This window comes from Tenrec ecaudatus, chromosome 1, assembly GCF_050624435.1.
Source record: "Tenrec ecaudatus isolate mTenEca1 chromosome 1, mTenEca1.hap1, whole genome shotgun sequence".
Lineage (NCBI taxonomy): Eukaryota > Metazoa > Chordata > Mammalia > Afrosoricida > Tenrecidae > Tenrec > Tenrec ecaudatus.
In genome coordinates this window covers 43,606,892-43,627,181 of record NC_134530.1, presented here as the reverse complement: position 1 = coordinate 43,627,181, position 20,290 = coordinate 43,606,892, and the positions used below count along the sequence as shown (strand labels likewise).

General features: G+C 51.5%; 1 protein-coding gene across 1 annotated transcript in view; it reads right to left on the bottom strand.

Annotated features, from left to right (window-relative positions):
* VWA5B1 (von Willebrand factor A domain containing 5B1) overlaps window positions 1-20,290 on the bottom strand; it is a 47,404-nt gene that overhangs the window by 14,230 nt on the left and 12,884 nt on the right. Inside the window, exons 7-13 of the mRNA XM_075562593.1 lie at window positions 17,318-17,494; window positions 10,969-11,079; window positions 8,631-8,833; window positions 7,971-8,085; window positions 5,780-5,965; window positions 2,781-2,961; window positions 1,460-1,656 (exon numbers count right to left, since the gene is read on the bottom strand). Of these exons, the coding sequence (XP_075418708.1) occupies window positions 1,460-1,656; window positions 2,781-2,961; window positions 5,780-5,965; window positions 7,971-8,085; window positions 8,631-8,833; window positions 10,969-11,079; window positions 17,318-17,494 (1,170 nt within the window). The remainder of the gene's footprint in view (window positions 1-1,459; window positions 1,657-2,780; window positions 2,962-5,779; window positions 5,966-7,970; window positions 8,086-8,630; window positions 8,834-10,968; window positions 11,080-17,317; window positions 17,495-20,290) is intronic.

Here is a 20,290-nt window from a genome sequence, read left to right as displayed (position 1 = left end):
AGAAATTTGTTGCACAAGACTTCTTTAGAGTATTGAAAAACGAGAAGGTTACTTTAAGGTCTGAGGTGTGCCTGACCCAAGCTGTGGTGTTTCCACGGCCTCATGTGCTTGTGAACGTCGGGCATTGAATAAGGCAGCTGGATGATGAAGAGTCCATGCATTTGAGTGTGTGCTGGAGAAGAACGTTGAAAGTCCCACGGATGGCCAAAGAACCAACAAATCTGTGTTGGAACAAGGACAGCTGAGTGCTCTTCGGAGGCAAAGACAGGTACTCGGTCTCCGTGCTTTGGACAGGATGTCAGGAGAGACCAGGACCTGAAGAGTAACATCACGCTTGGCAAATAGAGGAGGACGTTCAACAAGCTGGACTGACATTGATGGGCTCAAACAGAAGAGCGACTGTAGGCATGGCTGGCACAGGGCCAGCCAGGGCTTCTTTCTATTGTGCACCGGGTCTCCATGAGTCAGAACCAACCCCACAGCACCTAACGACAACAATAGCAACACCAGCAACAAGTTTGGGGCTAAGCTGTCCTGGAGGTGCAATGGTTAAGTCCTTGGCAATTTTAACCCACCAGCTGACCTGTGGGAGAAGAGGTCTGCTGAGCGGCTCCCGAGAGATGACAGGCTTGGAAACTCTAAGGGACAGTTCTACTGTGTCCTCTAAGGTCGTTATGAGTTGGAATCGAGGACAGAACTTAACAGCAACATAGTCTTAAAGAGTGCTGGTACAAAAAGTATATATATCAAAAGGTAAGAGCTACACGGGGGACATGTTTTTGAAATACACATGACTGATCAGTTTTAACAAAATGCTTTTCTGCACTAGTGGTGCCTGGGGGAGGCCCGCAATAGAAGAGTGAGTTAGGACAACAGAGTAGTGAGTTAGGATGTTTACATGGAACGAGAGAGCAAGAAACCTTGTTGTCCACTGTGGTGAAGCAGATTCCTGATTCCCAGAGGCCCCATGCACAAAGGAATGAAGTGCTGCCCCCTCCAGCCCCATGGTGAGCCAGAGAATGCTCACTGGATCATTTTCAGGTGACCAGGCCTTTCTTCTTACTTCGTCTGGAAGTCCCACTGAAAGCCATGCAGCATCATAGCAGCACAGAAGCTTTTCCTGATGGATGGGCAGTAGCTGCACACCAGGGAAACGGACCAGAACTTGAATCTGGGTCTCCCGTGGGGAAGATGATAATTCTACAACCGAACCACCTATCAATGAATGATCAAAACAAGGTGAGGCAGGTGCACGGCTATCTCTTATTTGTCAACTCCTGGAAGCGTGCTCCACTCACATACCTGTGCACAGTGAGGGGTGAAATGATCTCATTGACTGACTGACCACCCAGTGTAAGTGGTGGACAGACCTGCCTCATGGATGGAGCAGAAGACACAGCTACATCCACGCAAGGTCGCCCCCACTCACTCCCCAGCCTGCCTGGTGTCAGTGCTGTACCTGTAAGTCGGTCTGCCACCACGGGGCGTCCGTGCTGGGCTGCTGGGCAAGGTCCTGTGGCTTGGCTTTCCGTAGTGGGTACCTCCTGGCCGCTGGAGCTGCGGTGGGGTCACTGGTAGTGGCAGCTCTCGGGGAGGGCTTGGGGTCGGAGATCTGGTTGGTGCTGTATGCCCTCCGTCGCTGGGAGAGGATCAAATCTGGGGGAGGGGGGGGGATGAGAGGGAAGCCAGCAGGGTGAGGAAAAGGTTGGGGGGAGAGGGGGTCTTGCAGACAAACTAGATGTCTCTAGTCATCACACTTCTACAGCGTTGCTGCCCGGGATCTGTGGCCTCTAAGGACAAGTCCTCTCCTCTAAGGATAGGTCCTTTCTTCAGGGATTTGTGGGTGTCTTCCACCAGCTATGCCTTTCGACGAGATGGGTTGAACAACAATGGACTCAAATATACAACCATCATGAACATGGCATGGGACCAGGCAGCGTTCTGTTCTTTTTTAATCTATGGTCGCCGCGAGGTGGAGCTGACTCACTCAGTGACAGATAACCAACCACGCCCACTTCTCTCGAGCTCCATGAGCTTGGCCAAATTGCTTTAGATAAACTCCAAGCCTCAGCTGCCTCATCTGTAAAATGGGTACCCAGCTCTCCAGCTGCTGCATATTCAGTGAGGTTGTTTTTAGGAAGTGCTTAGCACGTAGTACATGCTCAACACAAGGGAGTTGCATGAGGTAAATGTGCTGCACAGAGCCCTTTAGAGTACTGGGAAGCAAGGTTGCTAGTTTGAGGATTCCAGCCAGGTATTTTCAGGATATTTGAGTTGTGCCTGACTAAAGCCAGGGGGTTTTCATTTGCCTCTTCTGCGTGTGACAGTTGCGCATTGCGTGAAGACGACTGCACCAGCATCGGCGCATTTGAATTGTGGTGCTGGGGAGTAGTGACAGTCCCATGGCCTACTGAAGGGACAAACTGAGCTGTTGGCAGCAGTATGGTCAGAGCGCTCTGTAGACAAGGATGGCAAGACTGAGTCTCACACACTTGGGGCATGTTGTCAGGAGCGGCCAGTCCTTGGAGAAGGACTTTATATTTGGTAAAGGAGAGGGGGAGCAAAGGAGAGGCAGACCCTAAGGGAGCTGGATTGACACCATGGCTGCAACAATGGGATCAAGCCTAGTAATAAATGCGAGGATGCACAGGACTGGATCATGGCTGGTTCTGTTGTGCAGAGGGTCACTATGGGTGGAAACGTACACTCAACAATAACAACAACAACAACAGGTAGCAGCCAGTGCAGAGGGGGAGCAGGCACCCAGAGCAGGGGCTCACTGGACTTGGTGGTAGACTCTCCCCTGGACTGTTGGGCATCTTCTGTCTGCAGACTGCAGGGTCCCCTCCGACTCGTGGAGCCCTCTCTGCTGTCTGGGCTGGGCTCTTCGTCCTGGGAGCGGTAGAAGACGGAGCTGCCAGATTCCTGAGAACGCAGCATGCTGTAGCGCCTCCTCTTATCCTGGGCAGAAAAGAACAAAGCGCCTGGGAATGGTCTAGATGCCAGGAAGGACTTCCAGGGGCAGTAAGGCTGTGAAAAGAGGGGTGGGGTTTCCATCTTTGAAAAGCCGGTATCACAGACATGTGTTTTGCTTGCTCGGGGAACTTAGGCAGATGACCAATGGGATTGTCTGTTCAGATCGCTTATGTTCTTTCTATTTTTATTTTTTCATAAGGGCTCAAGAATTGTTTGGGGACTAACTAAGCCATGTTGTGGTGAACAGACTTTGCAATGCACAGACTTGCTAATGTGATCTGACTGTATTTTTTCCAACTCCCTATGCTCCCTGCCCCCAGCCCCTATACTGAGGAGTTAATTCCGACCCACAGTGGCCCCACCCGGCAGAGCAGAAATGTCCCACAGGGCTCCCGCTACTGCCATCTTTACATGAGCAGAGTGCCCGGTTATTCTCCGCTGGGCTGAAAGGGGCTGCTGACCTTCAGCAGCGGAGAGCTGGCTGTAACCACTCGCGTCCAGTCTCTTGCCATAACTAACCTTCTTGTATCTTAATAGATTTGCCTATCCGAGCTATTCCATAGAAGTGGGATGCCACAATATCGGTCGACTTCTGGCTAATTTCACTCGGTCTCCCAGGCCCAGCCATGTGGTTCATCGATGTTTACGGCTGCATGACCCTTCAGGGTCAGCACATACACGCTTGGCTTCTCTGCTCATCCACTGATGAGCACTTGGGTTGCATCCACATTTTGGCCACAATGGGGAGTGCTGCAGGGACCCATGTGGTACCTGGGTCCCATTTGAGTTGCGGCTTTCCAGTTTTTTGGGGGACCTTATCTCGGAGTGGAATTGCTGGATCATAATGGAACTTCTATGATGTTTTTAATTTTAGTTATTGTCTTCCTTCTTTGCAATGAAAACAACTAATTATAAACGCCACTCCTGTCCAAAAACAGGTCACAAAAATGAACACAATTAACCATCTGTTCCCTCTGAATTCTCCGTGGTCTACACACACACACACACACACACACACACACACACACACACACACACACACACATTTGTATGTTTCACTCTATCTCTGCATAGGAAACATGGGAGGTCTTTTTTGTGGGGGGCTCAATGTAGCTTTACAAAAATTGGGTCGTATCATTTATCAAAGCCTGGGTCATATCATATATCTTTATCAGTATCTTGAGTTTCTCAAGTAGTCCCTGGGTAGTGCAAAGAGTTAATGAGCTCAACTACAAGGTTGAAGGTTCGAGCCCACCCAGAGGTCCCTTGAAAGAGAAGTCTGGCCCTCAATATCCAAGAACGCTGTCATTGAAAGCCTTTTGGAGCACGCTTCTATTGTGACACCACGGACCTGGCATGAGTTAGAACGGACGCAAAACAAGCGGTGTTGGTTTTTGCTGTTAAAATGTCTTGGGAAGCCCACATGTCCACCAGCCTTTTCAACATTGGCTGCACAGTATTCCAGCACCACTACTGTGAAGCTTTCACGGGGTGGACATTTATTCTTGCAACCATCAAAGCATGCTACCATCCACCCATGGCCATCAATCCTTGATAGCACCTTTATTGCCATGGGTTTGAGTCCCAGGAGAATAATTTCTAGGTGAAAAGGTATGTATATTTCTATGTTTATTAGCTATTGCTAGATCACGTTCCAAGAGAGCCGGGCAAGTTACATTTGCACCGACAATGGATGGCTGGACCCTTTGCCCAGCAGCAGGGGAACTGCCAGTCTCGTGAGCAAGAGGAGGAGACTGGAGCTGATGACCGCCGGGGCCCGTCTCTGGTAGGGAACCATGGCCACGTCCTCTCAGACTTCTGTGCACAGTGGGCTGTTGGTCAGTGTTTAGGTTCGCATGTCCTCCCTGCAGCGGAGTGCTCCCCTCTCAGTCACACATTAGCTAGTGCCTTGACCATGGTTCTTCATTGTAAACAATTTCGCACTCTCACATACATTTCTAATTTCCCTCGAGAATTGGAAACACACTTAACACAGGGCTCCCTCACATTCCTACAGGGTAATCATTTCGGAAGCCAGGTAGTCGGGATTTTCCAGTCTAGACAGAGCATATGTTACCCTGTGTACTGCTTCTCCACCGCTCCTTCGTTTCTCGCCAGTTAGAGCTCAGTGAGCATGGCTGTTCATCGTGGCATTTGCACCTTTAAAAAATACATATCGGCCACATTCATATCCTACCTGCCAGATCCCTCTAGGCATCTGAGCATATGGTTTCTGCTGGGAGACAAACCAAGTTGGGGAACCTTTCGATGGGAGAGCAGAGAGATTCACGAGAGGAGAAGGATGGGCGAGGAAACCTCTTCCCAGGCAGTGCCCCCTGCTGTAACCTGAATTCAAGACATTCCTTACTTAGGCCACTACGAGGGAGCCGTTTCCGCAAATGCAGGAAGCACAGGCTCATCCAAGGAGACAGGGCGTCTCAGGAGGTGTGAAGCGTGCGTCAGAGCTACTAAGAGGAGATTATGTCAAGTGCAGATTCTTGGACCTTACCCCTAGGGATTCTTATTCTCTAGACCTCGGTTGGAGTGTGGACTCTGCTTTTTAAACGCATTTTCCCGTTATTCTGCTGAAGAGATTCTGAGACCCCCACGTGGAGATGGTGGCACCCACCCACAGCATGCCACCACGATGGGATGTCCAGGGCCTGGTGACCCTGACTCACAAATATAATCCTGGTTCCCACTGGTTTGTAGCTGCCAGGAGCAACATCATCCCAGCTAAGGATGGCTTTATGGGCATAGATTCTGGGCCCCCACGTGCCCCAGGAATGTCTAGGGAACTTACCGATCTGGGATCGGAGAGGTACAGAGAAGTATCACACACAATGCCGTAGCCCACCAGCCGTTCTCCAGGGAAGAGGGAGCTGGTGCTGATGGGCGAGATCAGGACTTCAGTGGTCTCGGGGAAGACCCACTCAACAGTCACATCACTCAGGACCGGGGCCATGGCCTTCTTCAGGGACCTGACCATCTGTTGGGCAGGAGCAGAGCACGGGTTGGTGTCTGTGTGAGCTGGGGCGCGTACGGATGACAAGCATGGAGTTCACTGAGCGTGGCCATGCGGCAGTGTGAGAAGGACAAAGCCTAGGGGTGGCCTGTCCCACAGTGAACACGATGCCCCCGAGCTCTGGACTCCAAGGCAGTCAGAGCTGGAACGGACCTTTGCTGCCATCTTTTCTGAGCTCAGCATCTTACAGAGGAGAACACGGAGGTCCAGCGTGGGTCTGTGGCTTGCCCAAGGCCACCCAGAAATGTTTGTGTCAAAGCAGAGGCCAGCAAGTGATCTTGAGGAAGTGGACTGGTTTCTCTGGGCCTCAGTTTCCCCTTCTGTGACAGGGGTTTGGTATTCCTCAGCTCTCACCCCAGTTGGGAAGATTGTCTGAGACACTGGCTCTGTGGCTACGTGGCCGGTGGTCGATAAATGACAGCTGTGGATTGACATCTCTTTCCCAGGGTGCCTTCTCCTGGAGCCCCGCAGAGATGGGAGGAAAGGGGACTTAGGAATGTGGTCCTCTCAGAGGCAAGTCACTTAAGCCTTTCTTTAAGAAGGACATGCTGTGTGTGTGTGTGTGTGTGTGTGTGTGTGTGTGTGTGGCAGGACAGTGAGGAGGGAGGGAGGCTGGGAGAAAGAAAAGAGCCACATGTTCGGGGGTGGGGGCGGGGGCGGGGTTGGTTGATGGGGCCCTGTCACGGACTTGGTGAGATGAGTTGTGTAACTACATAGGACGTGTTTTTCTGTGTTTGTATTACACTTCACAAACAAAAGGGAAACATTGAAATATATATATATGTATATATATATATAAAACTAAATAAATTTTCAAAAGAGAGAGAGAGAGAGAATGAGAGAGAGGTGGGGGTGGGGCTGGGGGGAGAGAAGGGTGAGAGCCTTCCAAGCCCCCCGGAGTCCTTGCCCATCAGCTCTCAGCATTGGGCTGGGGAGCTGCCCAAGGAGGAAAAGGAGAACTGAAGGGGCTTTTGTGACAGACAGGTGGGTTTCGAACAGACAGAAAAAGAAAGGACATTCCTCTTAGGTGACGTCTCCAGGTTCCCCAGCTTTCCAGCCAAGCCCCCGATTCTTCCTGGAAGCCCCCAGACTGTGACGGAGAGTGGTGGTTACTTCCGTCACACACAGACTCCTGCCGTGGACAACCTGACCCAGAGCTCCCTGTCAGGTTGCCAGAGACCTTGCCAGACCTGCATTGGACTCTGAGGTTCTTCTTGCCCGATTCGGCTTTCCCTCCTGGCTTGAATAGACCTTGGATCCGCAGCATGGATCAAGACCTCTCCTTCCTTTTTCCTTTTTTATCTTGCTGGTAGAAAAAATTCTTCAGTTCGTAGTCAAATCCTCCATTGACCCTCGTGCACTCAGATCAAGGTCTGATTCCTGAAAGGCCTGAGCTGACGCATGCATTTTCTGAGGGTGATCGAGATTTGGGTAATTTATTTGGATCCCAGACTCACTGAACTCAAGCAACGTAGAGTGACCCTCTGGGACACTGTGGGTTTCCAAGAGTGCAAATCTTTCTGGGAGTAGAAAGTCTCAGCTTTCTCCTGAGGAGTAGCTCATAGGTTAGAACCTATAGCCCTGGCAGCTCAACCCACTGGGCCAGCAGGGCTAGTTTGTGCCACACACACAGCCTTCATTTCTAGGCTCTTTAGATTCTTCAGAGCCAGCAATTGTCATCATCAATACCTTGCCTAGAAATGATTCCCCAAATAACTCCTTATCTACAAAGGCAGTGTGCCCTTCAGGGTCCCCAGTGCTGCCCAGGCAGTGGCTGGAGACCAAGGCATCTAGCTCCCGAGGTCACCAGCTGTGACCTATGCCTCTGTGGTTCTTCCTGGGGTATAGTGCGGCTTAGTGGAGAGCTCAGTTTTGGGGTGAAATCTCAGCCCCACTGCTGACTTTGCATAGAACCCGTCTGGACCTCAGAGGCCGTAACACGAGAAGGGAATAGAACCTTTCCACCCACCTTTGGCTGCAGTCGCTCTCCTTCTACCAGGAACTCAGCACTGCCCTTGGACACAGCCGCGAGCCTTTGCACCAGTCGGTGGCAGACGTTGGGGCCGATTCCAAAGCTGTAGCACCTGAGCGGAGGGGAGGAGAGAGGCTAGTACTTCCATCCTCTGGGCCATCTTTGGCTCTGATGGGAAAAGGTAGATTTATCTCAAATCCGCCAGGCAAAGAATGAGGGAGGTGGAGGATGGACCACCAGTGGACTGACTCTCTCTCTCTCTCTCTCTCTCTCTCTCTCTCTCTCTCTCTCTCTCTCTCTCTCTCACACACACACACACACACACACACACACACACACACACACACACACACACACACACTCCACACAGTCTCCACCCCAGGCACACATAAAGCAGAAGGAAAGCCTTTCTCTTCCCAGGCTAGGCAGACTGCTTTCAGAGGGTGGTATGCAGAAACTTGCACAACTCATTCCTCCTTAACTTTTGCTGGGAGAAGGCAAACTTTGAGGTCAGCCCACACCCTCCTGAAAGCAGAGCTCTGACGGAACTGGGGGTCTTCTCTCCCACTGGATTTCCCCAGAGTTTACTCTGGCCTTGCTACCCCGACCCAGGGTGGTCCAGGAAGATGGAGCCCTGGGCCTTCAGCCCAGGCTGACCTGGTGGAGAAGGCATGGTTGCGCACCAGCTCCAGCACCTTCCCGGTGTTGTTGATGGCACCGTCTGTGATCAGGAAGAGGAGCCGTGGGTGGCCCTGGTGCACTGGCTGCCGGATGACCCACTTGAGAGGGGAGAGGATGTTGGTGCCACCCATGTCAGCCCGCATTCTCTGGATGTTATCACAGGCCAAGGCCAAGCTCTCCTGCAGGGAAAGGCCCACAGGATGGATAGAGACCCCGGGTCACCATATGGGGTGCAAACTCTAAGCTCTCTGGAGGATACGCTCTATGTTCTCCCAGCTCCTAGTGAAGCCCTACTGGAGTTGACCTGCGTACCCAATTGCGTTTCTGGCCCAGGCCCCAGAAGAGGAGGTGTCCACTTATCTGGTGTGACCCTACCAATCATATTGCCCTACCAATGCCTGAGTTTCACCAGCTGAGGTACATCAGCTCACCACTGCATTTTGTGGGTTCTTCTTGGAAAAATAAATAAACACCCTTGGAAAAGGTTTCACCCCTGATTCCCCAGCAGCAAAGTTTCCTTTTCCGATGAGGTGGATAGGGGAAAGAATTCCAGGCTAGAAATATTCAGCCTCCCATCCTTGTCCTGAATCTGACATTAGCTAACTTCCTAGGACCCTTTGAGGAAATGATTCCCCAGATCAGGGCTTTAAATTCCCTCTGTCCTGGGCCAACCTTGTGCGGCCCAAGTGGCCAAGGGTCGCTGGCTGGGTGTGGCCATCACTGCAGCAATGGTGGTCTCAGTGGCTATGTCCTCCTCCCCCTGACTCTGACGGCCAGGATGGAGAGGGATTTACACATAATGGCATAGATCAAAAGGCTAGAATGGACACGTACCTTGTGTCCCAGCAAGTCTAGTAATTTATCCCAAGGGAATAATTAAAGATGCAGAATTTTTGTTACAGAGATGACTTAATAGGGAAAAAATTGGCAATAGCCTAAATTCCCAACTCATTCCACTGCCATCATCGATTACGTCATGGAAACTCGTGGAGTTTCTGGGGCTCTGTCAATCTCTACAGGAGCAGACAGCCTCCTGGAGGGTTTGAACCACTGAATTTGCGATGCTACCAGGACTCCTAACAGCCCAACAGCGGGGACTGAATAAACCACTACCTATTATTACAGAACAAAACAAAAACCTAGCACAAATAACTTACATTACAAAACATTGTTAAAAATCTTAACAATTGGTTTCTGATGAGTACTTATTGGTATGGGAATATGATGGACCATTGTGTTAGGAATGGAGCTCTGATGGTGTGGGGTTCAGAGTGATGCTACTAACCATCTGGTCAGCAGTTCAAAACCACCGGCCACTCCATGGGAGAAAGACAAGTCTTTCTACTCTCACAAAGAGTTACACTCTCGGAAACCCACGGAGGCAGTACTACCATGCTCCATAGGGTCTCTGTGAGTCGGAACCGGCTTGCTGGCAGGGAGTTGGAGCATTGTTGACTGCGTTACGAAAGTTGGGTGCAGAGAATATGTGAGGTATAATCCTTCTTCCATCAGAAATGCTAGTCAGTATGTAGAAATAGGGCTCCAGGTATTTCTAGCCAGCTATTGACAGCCTTTTGTATGTGTGTGTGTGTGTGTGTTTTAATTTCCTTCGCGGATGTAACCATGGGAGATTTTTCTTTTTGATTATCTGAATTAAAAAGTTTAGGGACAACCAATATACAATATTTTTGCGTTTTGAAAACCCATAAAGTTATTTTCCCTTCCCTCCTCCTCTCCCTCCCTCCCTCCCTCCCTTTTCCCCTCCTTCCCTCCCTCTGTCCTATCTGCTCTTAGACCTAGGTTGGATGCTCCAATTTTGGACATCTGCTGGGGCCGTAGCCTCCTGGCTTCCCCTTGTAGTTTGAGGTTTCTCAGTTGAATTCTTTGCCAACTTCCACCCACTTATCCACCTTCCCTCCCCTCCCATTGACCCACTCGACTAGGCACACATCTTCTTAGCAGAGGCTTTGGTGAGTGGCAAGTCTAGCCTATGTCCCCCACTGCCCCCCTTCCAGTGCCTTCTCTGTGCACTCACATACTTTGTCCAATGAATTCTGTTATTTGAAAAAATGTGTGCTTGTATGTGTGTGTGTGTGGAGGGGGGAATCAGAAAACAGACATGTCTGAAAATGACCCAAACAGAGTACCTCTTCGCCCCCCCTGTCTTTGTACAGAGTTGGAGTTGGGTTTGGATGACGCGCTTCTGAGGCAGGCCCTAGGGTGACGTCTTCTTCCCTTCTCCCTTCTTTCTCCTGATCCCCACCACCCACCCCTTCCTGGTCTCTGCCCTCCTCACCTCCTTGCCCTTTCTTACCTCATTGTAGGTCTGACTGGAAGGGAACAGGGTTTTAAATGTGGACCCAAAACCAATGACATTGAAGAGGCAGGTGGGCAAGAGGCTCTTGAGAGCCACCAGCATGGCATTCTGGAAGGAGAGAAAGGGATTTGGGGAATTCAGTGGAAAAGGGTCACAGACAACCTTGTCACCACACACCAGCATTCTCATCGAGGAACAGAAATAGCCTGTGGACAGGTCCTTGCCCCTCTGTCTGCATCCAGCATCTCTTTCTCCCCGGGATGAAGACGTGCTGATGCTGATCAAGGGCTGGCCCAGAGCCAGCACCACCGAGCTTCCCGGCTGTGCAGCAGCACACCTGACTTCTCAAAGCCGTGCTGTGATGGCTTCCAGTTCCATCTCACCTCTCGCTGACCTTGAGGGAGGCGGGACTGCGGAGCACCTGCTCTCATTTGCCAAAGCACCATCGACATCTAAGGGGGAAGCGTGGTCTGGCCAGGTCACATGGTAGCACTGGCTCCTGACGCTCCTCCAGGTCCTTTGCATCGGACAGAACCAATCATAATCCAGGGACAGCCCCTAGGGACAGTCTCTTCAGCTGGCATTTGTTGCATACGTGGGCTGGGCTTCCCAGACATTCACCTGAGACCACCTTCAAAGCAACCCTTTGAGGCAGGCCCAGTGCTGTCCCCACTTCACAGAGGAGAAGATGGAGGCACAGAGAAGTGGGGTGAGCTGCTGGTAAGTGCTCAGATGATAAATTGTGGAGTCAAGTCTCAGGAACAGGTCATTTTTTTTCTCTAAAGTTTGTGAAAGTTAAAGAATCAGCCATTTAACTATGTACCCTCAGGGCACCACAGCCAAGGTTTAGTGGGCAAGGAGGGGGTGATAAAGAAGGACAGTGGAGATGGGGGGGCACACATGGTGACAATGGTGATGGTGGTGTTGATGTCATGCAATGATAAACAGTAAGCCATTGCTGTGCTTCAGATACCGGGGCAAAACCTTTGTATTTATAATCTTATTTTGCCTCTATCCCAGTCTGAGGGAACTTCAAAAAGTTTGTGGAAAAACTCTGTTATCTTTAAATTCTATTTTCCCACACATTTTGAAGCTCCTCATATTATGGAATAGTGCTTGAGAAAATGTGATTCGCAGTTTAAACCTAGCTGAGCTCAAAGCCTACTGTTACCGCGTCTCACTTGACCTTGAGCTAGTTTTGTCACCCCTTTGCCCCTCGGTCTGTCACATAGTCGTCCCTCAGCCAATGGCTATTATTACCAGCCCGGTGACGGCTGTGCCTGAAGTCCTCGTCTATAAAACAGGGTCACACTGCGTCTGTCTGGAAGGGGGACTGTGAAGATCACATAAGGCCACGCGTGTGCATGCCATTCTCCCAATATTATCACCCCCATTCCGCAGATATGAAAACGGGGACCCAGCAGGATTAAGGAATGTCGCTGGATCACACAACCTAAGACTAGGTCGAAGGCTTCTAAAACCAAGCTCTGAAATCTTGATTCATGCCCCGCCCGTCCCTGGAATGAGGGTCCCCACCCCTGTTCTTGGCACCCCAGGGATCTCAGCATGACTCTAGGGAAACAACTGCTGTACCCCAGAGTCCAGAAGGAAAGAGCTACTGTAAGGAGCGGGGTCTGGTAACTCTCACACCCTGTGTCCTCAGGCTCCACACCCCTGAAGACCCTCCCCTGCCCCCCACTGCCAACATTTACCTGTTCGCTTGGTTACTGTTTATGTCAGTACATGTTGCTTTTATACCAAAGTCAATAGCTGCCCCCTGGCCCCCCGCCTCTGATGCATATTCCTACTTGCAGGAGGCTCTGCGGAACCACACAGATGGTCTCTGCTCACACCTATTAGGATTTTTTTAAGCCATGTTTTTGGCAGGAAGTGGCAACTGAAGAACGAGACCAGCTGTAAGAAATTAAATGGCCCGAGCTTTGCCCTTTGGCATGGGTTGTTTGAGTTCCCCGTTAGCCTCACTTCCGTAAGCCCAGTTTCCCCTAAAACTTGGACCCGGCGGGCCATCTCCAATGGCCCTCGTCAATGGGCAAAGGGTGTGTGGCCTGATCACGTCTGCGCTACTCTCTAAAAGGGGCCTGGTGGGCAGCACGGACTGAGCCAGTGCAAAGCCCTTTGTCCTGGGGTGACCTTGAGCTAGGAGGGCAGAACTGAAAGAGTCCAAGGAGAAAGGACACTGCTCGGGAGCCCAGAGAACATTGCCGTTGTAGAATTCTGGAACGGAGGGCTTAGGGTTGGAAAGATCTTCAGTTCCGGAAATGAATTTTCACTCATAAAGTAACTCCATTCAGCTGGAGGTAGCTTCCGGAAACACCGAGATGAGAAAGATAACAGATAATGAGTCCAGGCTGATGAAGGAAAAAAACAAAAAAGGTTAGGATCCATTATTGATGGTTACCTGGTCTTATGACAGGGGAGTCGAGCATCGACCTCCCTATATGATGCTTTCTTCCCATGTCACAGAAGGGACAAAGGAGGCCCAGAGTTGAGAATCAAACCAGTCTAAGGTCACACAGCCAATTGGTAGCAGAGGCGGTCCTAAAACCCCAGCCGCTTATTTCCCATCTGGTCTTTCCACTATGCCAGCAGCAGGGATGGCATAACCAGAGAGGAGAGGGTTTGAATGGAAGCTCATGCATGCTCCCCAGTCAGCAACGAAAGAACAAAACAGAACATCAAATCAAGTGAACTCTGCCTCCCACAGCAGCCCCGTGCGACTGGGAAAGGCATTAGACCCTTGGGGACTCACTTTCCATATTGGGGTAATTGCATTGAAAGAATATGTTGCAAAACCACCTTTAACGTTTGGAAAAGCTAAGATGTCACTTTGATGGCTAAGGCATGTCTGACCCGGGCCCCAATCTTTCCAATCATCTCACATGCATGCGGAAGCTGCCTAATGAGAAAGGAAGACCGAAGAAGAACTGATGCATTCAAACTGTGGTGTTGGCGAAGAATGTTAAATAGACTTTGGACCGCTAGGCAAACGGATGCAGCAGTCTTAGGAGAACTATTAGCTGAATGTTCGTTGGAAGCAAGAATGGTGAAATTGGGGCTTGCTGACTTTGGACATGTCATTGGAAAAGACCAATCGCCAGGAAAGGGCACAATGTTTGGTAAAATAGAGGATCAGAGACAATGAGAGAAACTTCCTGAGGGAGACGGACTGATGCAACAGCCACAAAAATGGACCCAAATACATCAACGAAGATGGTGCCACGACAGAAACCTCCCATTCCGTCACACATCAGGTCCTTGGATGCAGTCAACTCAATGGCAACTGGTCACCAGGGGTGTCTGGGATCTACGGCCCATCCTGAGTTGGTAAGGCTGTGGATATATAGGGCTAAATGATCCCTGGTGACATACACAGTGGTCAACCACTCAGCTGCCAACCCATAGGCTGGCAGTTTGAACCCACCAGCTACTCTGCAGGTAAAAGATGTGGCATTCTACTTCCATAAAGACTGACAACTTTGGAAACTCTGCAGCTTCTAAGCCTTGGTGGTGGAGAGGTTCCTCAGTTTGAATGGTTGGCAGTTTGAAGCCACCAGGGAATCATGGGAGAAAGACTGGGCTTTCTACTCCTGTAATCAGTACAGTCTCAGAAACACACAAAGGGTCAGTATTGACTCTTGGCAGTGAGTGTGGGTAGGATGTCAATGGAATGAGATACAGGTTTGAGGAGTGGTTCAGCACTCCAGAACTGTGGACAGCTCCCCAAGGGCAAGCCTTCCTTTGACTGGGGCCAGAGGTGGGAAAATGGTACCTGGGAGTCCTACATCCCAGTGTCAAGTGGCATAAGGAATCTTCTGCATACTACACTTGCTCTTGGCCAAAAGGCCAAGAAGCGATGAAATCTTTTGTATACTTCAAAGTAAAACTCAGCCATAAAAAGCCTGAGGGGATACTTGGCATCCCAAGGTCATCTAACCTCTTCTCTCCTGATTCCTGTTGTCCAGGAAAGAAGTTGCTTCAGAGACACGTAGAAGGATGGATGAAAATTTAGGTGACAACATCCCTTGTTCTCCTAAATTATGATCCTTGACTTAATTTAATAAACAGCAACCGAGAGTCTCAGATGCGTAAACACAGAGGTGGGCCCCACAGGGAGAGAGAGACCAGAAAGATGAAGAGGCGGAGCCAGACATTTACACAACTAAGCATACAAAGGAGAATTAGATCATGCCAAAGCAAAGCAAATAATCTCCTGAGGATGATGGAATGCTCGTGTGTGTGTGTGTGTGTGTGTGTGTGTGTGAGAGAGAGAGAGAGAGAGAGACTTCTGCACTCCTGCACACTTCCTCTTAGCCCAGAGGCATTCTGATTGAGTAGCAGGCATGCATTTCTCACTCAACTGCAAACGCCTTGACGGCAGGGACTGTGCTTAATCCTTATGTCTTTTCAGAAGGAGCCCTGGTGGTGAATGGGTTAAACTTTGGGCTGCTAACACAAGGGCCAGTGGTTCAAACCCCTGACTCTGCAGGAGAAATATGAAGCAATGTGCTTCCGTAGAGACTTAGAGCCTCTGAAACTCCGCCGGCCAGTTCTCCCCTGTCCTGGAGGCTGCTCTGAGTTGGATTGAACTGCATGCTCTTTGTCTTTGCAGATGGTCAAGTCTAGTGCTTTGCATGAGGAGGACGCTTGAGCCCAGCCTGCCTCCTTTTTCTGTGACCCACAAGTGAACTTTGTGTTTGGGGCCAGATGTGACAACTTGGCTTCCTGGATGGGTGAGTGTGTGAACTGATCCCCCTTTACTTCTTGAGGCACCTTGACCCCAAACACGCCCCATAGCAGCTGGTGAGTTGTCAGCACATCCCTCCCCGTTACCCTGCACACACGCCAAGATTCACAGGAAATGCTTAGCTAAGTGTGTGTGCGATATAGCACCTGGCCAAATCCATTGCTGTCTCTGTTCCCAGTGGGGGAGGGAATGAGGCTCCTCTTCCGGTTCCTCCTCCTACAGCACAAGAGGGTGCCCACAAACCACCATTCCTGCACCAGCTGCTATGGGGAGTGGCCAGCTGGCCATGGGGGGCTGACACCCACGATTCAACCTGACCTTGCTCAGTTTCTATGTAACAGAATGTTCCATCCAATGCCTGTCAGTAAGTTGTGTCATTCTTGGTGAACTCAGACCTTGACTTCACATTCATCCACAAGAAGCTAACCCTAATCTCTCCTACTAGATTACATATTCCTTGATGCAAATTAATATCTACTGTATGGTGGTGGGAACAATCAGATGCATATGTAATCTGAGACCATGCTGTGAACCTTCAGTAGGTTACCGAAACTCTCAGGTTCACTCTTCCCATTTGGAAAATGACATTAATAGGACCAACCTCACAGGACTTTTGTCCACACAAAAGACCAAGTTGTGTGGTTCCATGCCTCCCACAGTATCTGACACACAGCAGGTCCTCAGCAACCGTAGTCTCCCTCCTCATCTCTCTCTCTCTTCCCCCCAGTGTGGTATTTTAGGCACGCAAGCCAAGTTTGTAGACTGTCAGGCAGCCACAGGCTACTTCATTCCTTGTAAAGGGACAACTGCTCTACCTCCATGCACACCTCTCTTTGGGGATTTATTTGGGGAGAGAGCTGAGTGGAGGCATCTGTTTGGACTGATAGCAGAATTGTTCACCATTCCACTTTACCCATGGATCGTCATCAAGGCAAGTCGTTCAGGCATCGTAAGAGGCTCCCTGGAACAGAAAGCGTGAGGAAGCCAGGCTGGGGGAGCACAGCCAATTTCCCCTGGGGCCCTGGGTCTGGGGGACCTGTTATGGATTGAACTGTGTCTCCCCACAGTATGTTACATTTCTCATCCTTGATACCTGAGAAAGTAACTTGTTTGGAAACGGGCCCTGGGCAGTATTGTTCAGTTGACAGGAGCTCAGAGTGGAACAGGGCGGGCTGTAATCGAATCAAATGATGTCTTTAAAGAGGTGGAGAGGAGACAGAGACAGAAAGCACACAGTGCACAGCACAGTTCTGCTTCGTCTGCGGGCCAAGGAGCGCCTGGGGCCACCGGAAGCCGGAAGAGACAAGAAAGGATCTTCTTCCAGAGCCCAAGCGAGAACCTGGCCCTGTCGACACCCTGTGTTTGGACCAGTGCCCTTCAGAACGGGGAGCCAGTCAGTCTCTGCTGTCTAAAGCATCCCCTTCTACAGCCTGGATAGATGCCACAGTCCCAGAGATGGCCTTGGACCTGCTGGAGAGGGTGCGGATGATGCGGGATGACGACGTCACACCTAAGGTGGCCATGAGTGGGCAGGGACTCCCTGGCCATTCATGGCAACAGAAAGGAGCCCCGAGCAGGTACCTTGACGCAGAGGATGTTGGGCCCACTCATGCTGCCGCTCCTGTCGATGAGGAAGATGAACTCGCCGTGGGTCTGTCTCAGGCTGGGCTGGACTGACTGGAGGTCGGGGCAGAAGTTGAGCATGATGACGGAATGGTGGGGAATGTCCTTGTGGAGGCGCTTCCGGATGATTTCTGTCTGGAGGAGATAGGGTCACCCTCTCACTTGGACAGCTGAGGGCTTCTGGGCCACACCCCGCCCCCACCCCCATGACACAGTGAGTCTGAGCAAGATCCACTTGTACGCTGCACGGGAGACTTCCCGTGGACTGGACCCGATGCCGGTGTTTGCTGGACGGGCAGGGAGTTCAGCGGCCAGCTGGAGCTGCAGAGGCTGGGCTTCAAATCCTACCTCTGCCACCCTCCAGCTCTGTGATCCTGGCCAGTCCCTTCTCTGGGCCGGTTTCCATGCGCTTCCCAGGAGGAACTGAGCGAGTGCCTCTGAGGGAGCCCCTGGCACACCCCACCAAGGGCCCCTCCACTGAGGAGCCATCAGGTGGATTCCCCTGGCACCCCCGCGTGTGTCAGGGCCATACTGCTCCAGGGCTGACTTCTTGGAAACAAATCACTAGGATTTTCTCCCGGGGCTCCTCCGGGTAGGTTTGCACCTCCAACCTTCAGTTAGCAGCTGCGGTGTTCAAGATCTGCACTGCACTACCTGGGACGCCCCCCTTTCCCCCTCTGGTGCAGCCCTGCTGTGAATTTTGTTTCCCGGTGTACAGGTGCTCTCTCACTGATCCATCCTACTCATCCCTCAGCTTTGGCCTCGTTGGAAAGCCTGCCCTGGTCTTCCAGGCAGACTCGGTTTCCTCATCGGTGAAAGCAGGGCCACAGGACAGAGCTCCTAGAGCAGTGTTTCTGAAACCCACCGCCAGCAGAGAATGCCAGCAGGGAATTCGCTTTCTCAAAACAATAGCTGCCGTGGCTCCTGTTGCCCCGATTGCTACTCACCCCAGGGGCTCCAGTGCTTCCCAGGCTGCCTGGCAGCCTTGTGTCGGTGTTTCTGCGTTCCCTCTCCTTGGTGAGCCTGGGAGGCAGGGCACGCCTAGTATCCTGCATTTGCAGGACTTAACGTTGGGCTGAGGAACCGTGGTGGCCCAGCGACGAAGCCCCTCTTACAGCGAGGGCTGATCGTCTGAGTGCCGATGGCTTTTCAGTGGCTTTGCTCCTGCAGCGATTTACAGCCTCACCGTCCCTAGCAGGGCGAGTCTACACTGTCCTCTCACTATGCGTCCCAATAGGCTTGATGGCCACGGGTTGGTTTGTGTTGAATTTGGGTTTTCAGAGAGGCCGGGACAGGGAAGGATTCAGTGCACGCTGAAGCAGACACCGTGCCCTTCTCACCGGGTCTCTGGGTGCACATTCGTGGTTTTTCGACTTTCTCTGTTTCTATTTGGGTCTCTTCCTCATCTCAGTAGATGACATCACCAGCCACCCAACTGTTCAAACTCCAAACCTGGGAGTTGCGCTTGATTCTGACTCCAAGTCTCCTCTCATCTGTTGGCAAGGGATGGTCAATTTTACTCCAAACATATCCCGTGGTCACTGTCACCACCCATGGAGGACCACATCCTCTCTTGCCTAGAGCTTTGCAGTAGCCTCTTCCTGGGCCTGCCTTCCACTCTCCTCCCGTGTGGCTAGAGCAGCCCTGGTCTTGAGACTGCTCATGTTGTACATCAAGGCTCACGGAGCCCTCTGTGTCCTGGACTCTGCCTACCTGTCCACCTCCCTCTGCCCACCTGCTCCAAATGCCTCCACCGGCACACAGGATGCTCTCTCCAATAGGTTGCTTCATGTCCAGCTCTTCCAACTCAGCTTCATGTCTTTGCACATCCTGTGCTCGAAACCCACAGCTCTTACCTCTGCCAGATCTTCTCAGACAGTCTTTCTCTAAACACCTGGCTCAAGGGCAGCCCGGCCCTGTCGCTCATCACCCCATCTCCCCACCATGCTTGTTTGTGCCCCTCACCTCCTGCACTGATCTTGCTCGTCTGGTAACTTTGTGTCCAGCTTCCCATTGGGGATGGTAGGTGCCAAGAGGGCATGAAGGTACCCTTGCTGCAACATTGATGCCGAGCAGGGGACCTGACAACCACTGGACCCTTGGTGTTTGTTGAATGAGTCAATGAGGGGATGAGCTGGCCACTGGCACTGTGTGTGAGTTTTAGCTCAGTCTTGCTGCCTCTCTCTGTCATCGCATCTCTGTCTTTTGTACAGTGTGTCCCTGGGCCATTGGCCCCAGCTTTGCTGAGTCATGGTCTTTGACAGCTGTCCCCACCCATCCTCCCAATGGTTGTCTGTCCTCTGGCTGTTCACTAACCGACCCCTGTCTCCTTCCCACATGTACTTCCTTTGCCACAATCCACTGGACCTGCCTCCCACTTCCCAGCCCTAACTCTTGAAGAAAACCTGGGGCTGCAGCCCATGTGCTAGGGAGAAGAGCCACCTCAGGGAGCCTGGTGTCTGCATGGAAGGGGCAACGAGTGCCAGGTCCTGGCTCCAATGACAATAAACTCATCACTTCCTCACCACAGCTGCTGCTCCATGCTAACATCTCAGCAGCGCATGGGCGCACAAGAATACGCGCATTTGCATAAGCAACCCAAGGTGGCAAATTAATTCTCATTTGCCTCAGCAGTTCCAGAGCTAATTGATTTCAGGCTGAGCAGGCAGGGCAGCCCACCCCAGGCCTGGGAGGCCCAGGATTCCATCCCTGCTCCCTGGTCCACAGACTGCGCTTCTCCAGGCTTAGGGGTGCCCCTGGCACGGCCACACCCCACTCTGAGAACCTGGCTCCAGCCTCTTCTCCCAGCTGACTCCTCTGGGTGATGGGTCAGCTCAGGAAGGGAATGTGCTTCCAGTGGGAGGTGTCAGGAGCACTTGTCACCTGCCGATTCCCTTCCCACCTCACCATCCCCCTCCCCCTATGACCAGC